This window comes from Poecilia reticulata, linkage group LG21 (genome assembly GCF_000633615.1).
Source record: "Poecilia reticulata strain Guanapo linkage group LG21, Guppy_female_1.0+MT, whole genome shotgun sequence".
Taxonomy (NCBI): Eukaryota; Metazoa; Chordata; class Actinopteri; order Cyprinodontiformes; family Poeciliidae; genus Poecilia; species Poecilia reticulata.
In genome coordinates, this window is record NC_024351.1 from 7,931,617 (window position 1) to 7,936,695 (window position 5,079).

Sequence of the window (5,079 nt, forward strand, 5' to 3'; positions counted from 1 at the left end):
AACTATTGCAGCAAAATTAAATCACAATCCAGTTTCTGGTGAGTAAGTTTCAAGTTTTATTTCTGCCCGTATTGTTCCCTCGTTTCTTTCTTTGAACGGATGTCCCGCCTCCTACTTCCGGTGACTTCACAACATTCAACATGTCTGCCATCATAGCTTCCCTCGCTTCGTACGGGAGCGATTCCGACTCTGAAAACGAGTCAGAATCTAATACCAGTATCAAGAAAGTTGATCCGGATGATCCGGATGCTACGGCTCACCTTAAACCTCTGCAGTCTGGACCCACAATGTCTTTGGCTGTTCTTAATTCTGCCCCGGAGGTCGCTGTTAAGGTAAGCTAAGAGATGCAGGCTAGCTAACGTTAGCTTGACGTTGAATGCGGATTTTGTATTTAAACTAATAATATAACCAATTTCATCTACTAAATGGAAAATGAATACTAAAGCACAATGCGTTGAGCTGTAGCTTACACGCTTGCCATTGTTGCTTTTTATTTTTCGCTGATATAGCTATCTGAATGTACCACGACATTATTCATTGTAACGCAAGGTTTAGTTAGTCGTACTTTTTGCAGAGAACAATCTCCAACTTCTAATTTCATTGGGTTGGTATTTTATAACTTGGTGAGATCAGTTGGTTAACCTTGTTAGCTAATTATGTATGTCTCCATGTCAGGAGGCTGTTGAGACTGGCGTACACTTGGACCCTTCACTGAAAGAAGTCACTTATAACCCGACATATGAAACGATGTTTGCCCCTGAGGTAAGGCCGTCAAAAATATTACAGAACTACAAACGAATATGTTTGCGCGTAAAATGTACACCTGCAAGTCAAAAGATTTCCATGAATAATGTCAAAACTTCTAATTAAGTTCTAATTAAGTGTTGAAGTAAAGGCTTGGTAGTAACTTTACTTGACTTCATTCTACCCTATGCATTGGTGATTGACTCACCTTAGCATTCTTAATACTGAGTCTTATGAATTCAGTTAAATAAATGACCACAGGGCAGATGATCATCAAATGCTGAATTATATATATATATATATATATATATATATATATATATAAAAGATGATGTACCTCAATGCACATCTAACACATTTCACCCACTGTAGAGCTTCTACACATAAGAGTGTCCATTACCTACTAAACCAGGACAGAACATGGTGTTCCTTCAATAAATACCCATGTAAAATGTGTTTTAGATATGTCAACATGTGGCAGGATAGGCAGTTTTACAGCAGCTAAGTAACTCTTTCTAAAATAATGTTTTCTAATTCGATATGGACTTAAACAGTTCATATTGAGTTGGGCCAATGTGCTGAGCTTTGCTGTAACCACTGTGAATTATGAAGATAATATTTTCTTGGGAAAAGATTAGTTTCACTGCTGCACTTTGAATACAGATTAGTTTATTTTTGTTCTCGAAGGCGATATGTTTTTGAAAAATTCTTTGGTTGGTTCATAGCATCTGTTTAAAAAAAAAAAAAAAAGTATCTTGTTCTTGTCGACCCCTGATTTCTCTTTTCCTTAGGAGAAGAGATCTTTGCTCCTGATCCTTCTGCCATCTTATTCATTTATTTTCTCTTCTATGAATCACAAAGTCGGTTGCTATTGAAATGCATGTTATTTTACAACAAAAAGGCAACTTGTTCTAGAAAACCATTTGGTTAGAAACTCATGATTTTTCTTAAATCAATGAAAGCACTGTGCTAAGTGCTATTAAAAACAACACTTTTTGATGACATCGACAATAATCGTTGGCTCATTTCATTTTAGTTTGGGCCGATGAATCCGTATAAGTCCCAGCAGATGTCGGCCCCAAGGAACATGCTGTCTGGCTATGCAGAACCTGCTCACGTCAATGATTTTATGTTTGAACAGCAAAGGAGGACTTTCTCTACTTATGGTAAAATGATCTATATCCTCTAGGATAGGTAGCACACCATTTTTTTCTTTTAACAGCGTTCTTCTGTCTGCTTGTAGGTTACGCTTTAGATCCTTCTGTTGACACACACGAAGCTTCCTCTTGTAGCTATATTGGTGCTGTGGAAGAGGCTGAAAAAAACAAAGGTGTGCATTAATAATGATTATCTTTTACATTAGTTTGTTTAATAACTTTGATATGTGTGTGTGTTATTATTAAACAATTGTAATCCTTCCTTCCTCCAGGACTGACTGTCTTTGAAAGTGGTCAGAAGAAGCCAGAGAAAAGGAAGAAGGTCAAAGGTGGGGACGCAGGAGAGATTGACAACTTCCTGGGGCCGTGGGCGAAATATGTGGACGAGAAAGATGTGGCCAAACCATCAGAGGTGAAATGTTGTTTTATGTGCTAGAAAACATGTTAGTGTAACTTGATTGCTGGTTTACAGAACGATTTACTGATCATTTGTAACATGTGCTAAATTATATGTGATTGTCTTTAAATCACAATTATGAAGCAGAGTGTTTGTATTTTATTCTTTATTATAATTCATAGCAGGAATACTGAAGTTATAGCCCCTCTAACAGGACAGTTTTTCTGCAGCTACCGAGAGGCATCTGTATAGGCCTTTATATCCAGTCTAATGTATTTTTCTACATTAGATCAGACATTTGGTGCAGCAGATGCTACTTATCACTGGCTTTGTGACTCCACTCACCCACACAGCCATGTTAAAGCCCTCATAATCGGGCATTCATTCGAGATTAAACTGATTCACGTTGCCGGGCCTGTCTTCGTAATAATATAAAATATGACAATTGCTGGGTTGTTTCCTCATAATTAATTTTATTGTACAGGAAGAGCAGAAAGAACTCAATGAGATCACTGCTAAAAGGCAGAAGAAGGGAAGGAATGAAGACGAGGCTCCAGGAGAGGAGAAGACCATTCTTCACGGTAATTAAGATGCTTTTATGTTTTCAATGGCTTTTAGTGAAATTAATCAAAAATAATCTTTTTTCCCAGTTAATGACTAAGAGGAGTTACATTTTCTCTCCTTTTTTTTTTTTTTTTTTTTTTTTTTAAAGTGTTTTAAACATCACATTTTATGTCTTTCTTCCTGTCTGCAGTCAAAGACATGTATGACTACCAGGGCAGGTCATACCTCCATGTTCCACAGGATGTGGGCGTCAACTTGCGCTCTGCAGATGCTCCAGATAAGTGTTACCTGCCAAAGAAACAGATTCATGTCTGGTCTGGACACACCAAGGTAGGTGGAAAAGGACAACATGGGGGTTTGTTGCTAATGAAGTAACCTCACAGTGAGCTTTGTTGATATTTCTATGGTTTCTTTCTCTGAACATTTTGACATGCAAAAAGAAAACCAGGAACACTGAGAGTGTTTTGTCTCCATGTCTGTTTTGGATTATTCAGTCTTTGTAAGCATTTTGAATTTAAATGAATTCATCTGTGCTACATTATTGTGTAAAGTGTGACTTTACTTTGAAAACCATTAACCTCTCAAAAACATTTCACCAGTTAAAAAGAGGCACAAAAATGTGTAAATGTTGTAAACTGTGACACCTAAAAGCTAGATAAAACGCAGAACTGTACAGTACAACACTGTACAATATCGGTACTGACAAATACTATCATAAGAAGGAGATAAATAAGTAAATTCATTCTTTCCATGTCTGTTTGTTTCCAGGGTGTCAGTGCTATCCGATTATATCCTAAGTCTGGTCATCTTCTGCTCTCCTCTTCAATGGACTGCAAGATCAAGGTATATTATCAAATAATCTAATAACAGCAGGTCATTTAAGCAGCACAGACTCTTGATAGCCTCAAGATAGTAGATGTTAATAATTTTACTGTTACATTTCAAGGTGGCTGCCTATGTTTACAGTCTTAAGACGTGGTTCTCTAAGAGTGCATTGGACTGAATGTTGGATTAAATGACTATAAGATAACAAATGTTAAAACCAAACTTATGTTTTGCGCATATGTCCACGATGTCATTTTATATGGATAGAAAAGTCTAAAACATTGAGTATGAGTAGGAAATTTTGGAATGGAAATACTGAAGGAACCCAAATCAGAAAAGGCTTTCTTTCTTTTCTTCATCCAATAGTGGGAAATGTATATATATATATATATTTTTTTTATGAAAACTTCAAACTTCCACTGTTTTGATCTATAAGCACATTAATCAGAGACATGTGTGTTTCACTTTTTTTGTATCTACTGAACTGTTTAAGTTCATTAGATACTTTGATGTGCTTTGATGTGTAAATGGAGTTTATTCCTTTGTTTTCTCTTGGATACAAAAGAGCAACCTTTATCAGCCAGCCTGCAGCCCATATTTTTCTCAGGTGATATAGATAATAGTTTCACTCCAGAAAAACCTGATCAGTGCATTTGATTATTTTGGTTGACTATTTTAGTCAAGACACAGCGTTGTGCAAATATGCACAACATTGAGCACATCAGTGCTCTTTACTGATCAGGCCATCACTCGATGTGTCTTAATTCTCTCTAGCTGTGGGAGGTCTACGGAGAGAGGAGGTGTCTCCGTACATTTATTGGTAAGTAAGCATTTTTTTGCTAAATATATGGTTTATTTTAAAGTTGTCAACTGGTGATTAATCTTTTTTTTAATGTAATTTTGAGTGCTGCATCCCTCAAGAATTCCTGAACAACAGAATGTCATCTGCAAACATGCTGACAGAAAATACGCTCAAGCTCTGAATAAACATAGCCTTTTGGGAAACGCGCGGCAGTGACGGATATGAGCTCAGCGTCACTGGAACATTTAAATCTGCTGACCACTGACAGAGATGCTGTGTTTTAAATTTAATTATACATACAGAGAAATATTTATTATTCCAGGTTTGAGTGTTTTTAGGCTAATGCATGCAAGGCACTCTGCTACTCCTCCCTGACAGCACACTGTCAGGATAGAGATTGTTTGCAGCTTTGGTTCTGCTTGTCAGCTCCTTCACAGAACATGCATAATTCAGCAGCCCAGGGGCTGAAGGGAACGAGGGGCAAGGGAGGGCACAGAACATGGAGAGGCGATGTGGAGGGGGAGAGGAAACCCAGTTAGGAATGAATGAAATCACAAGAGTCCATATGTAAGGCAATACTGATATATATA

The 5,079-nt window shown here is 37.3% G+C and overlaps 1 protein-coding gene across 1 annotated transcript in view; it reads left to right on the forward strand.

The window, feature by feature from the left end:
• Positions 1 to 111: 111 nt before the first annotated feature.
• Positions 112 to 5,079, forward strand: part of cdc40 (cell division cycle 40 homolog (S. cerevisiae)) — an 18,583-nt gene continuing 13,615 nt past the window's right edge. Inside the window, exons 1-9 of the mRNA XM_008397756.2 lie at positions 112 to 332; positions 676 to 762; positions 1,781 to 1,910; positions 1,988 to 2,074; positions 2,174 to 2,313; positions 2,783 to 2,879; positions 3,053 to 3,192; positions 3,631 to 3,705; positions 4,462 to 4,507. Coding sequence (XP_008395978.1) covers positions 141 to 332; positions 676 to 762; positions 1,781 to 1,910; positions 1,988 to 2,074; positions 2,174 to 2,313; positions 2,783 to 2,879; positions 3,053 to 3,192; positions 3,631 to 3,705; positions 4,462 to 4,507 — 994 coding nt within the window. The 5' untranslated portion in view covers positions 112 to 140. The remainder of the gene's footprint in view (positions 333 to 675; positions 763 to 1,780; positions 1,911 to 1,987; positions 2,075 to 2,173; positions 2,314 to 2,782; positions 2,880 to 3,052; positions 3,193 to 3,630; positions 3,706 to 4,461; positions 4,508 to 5,079) is intronic.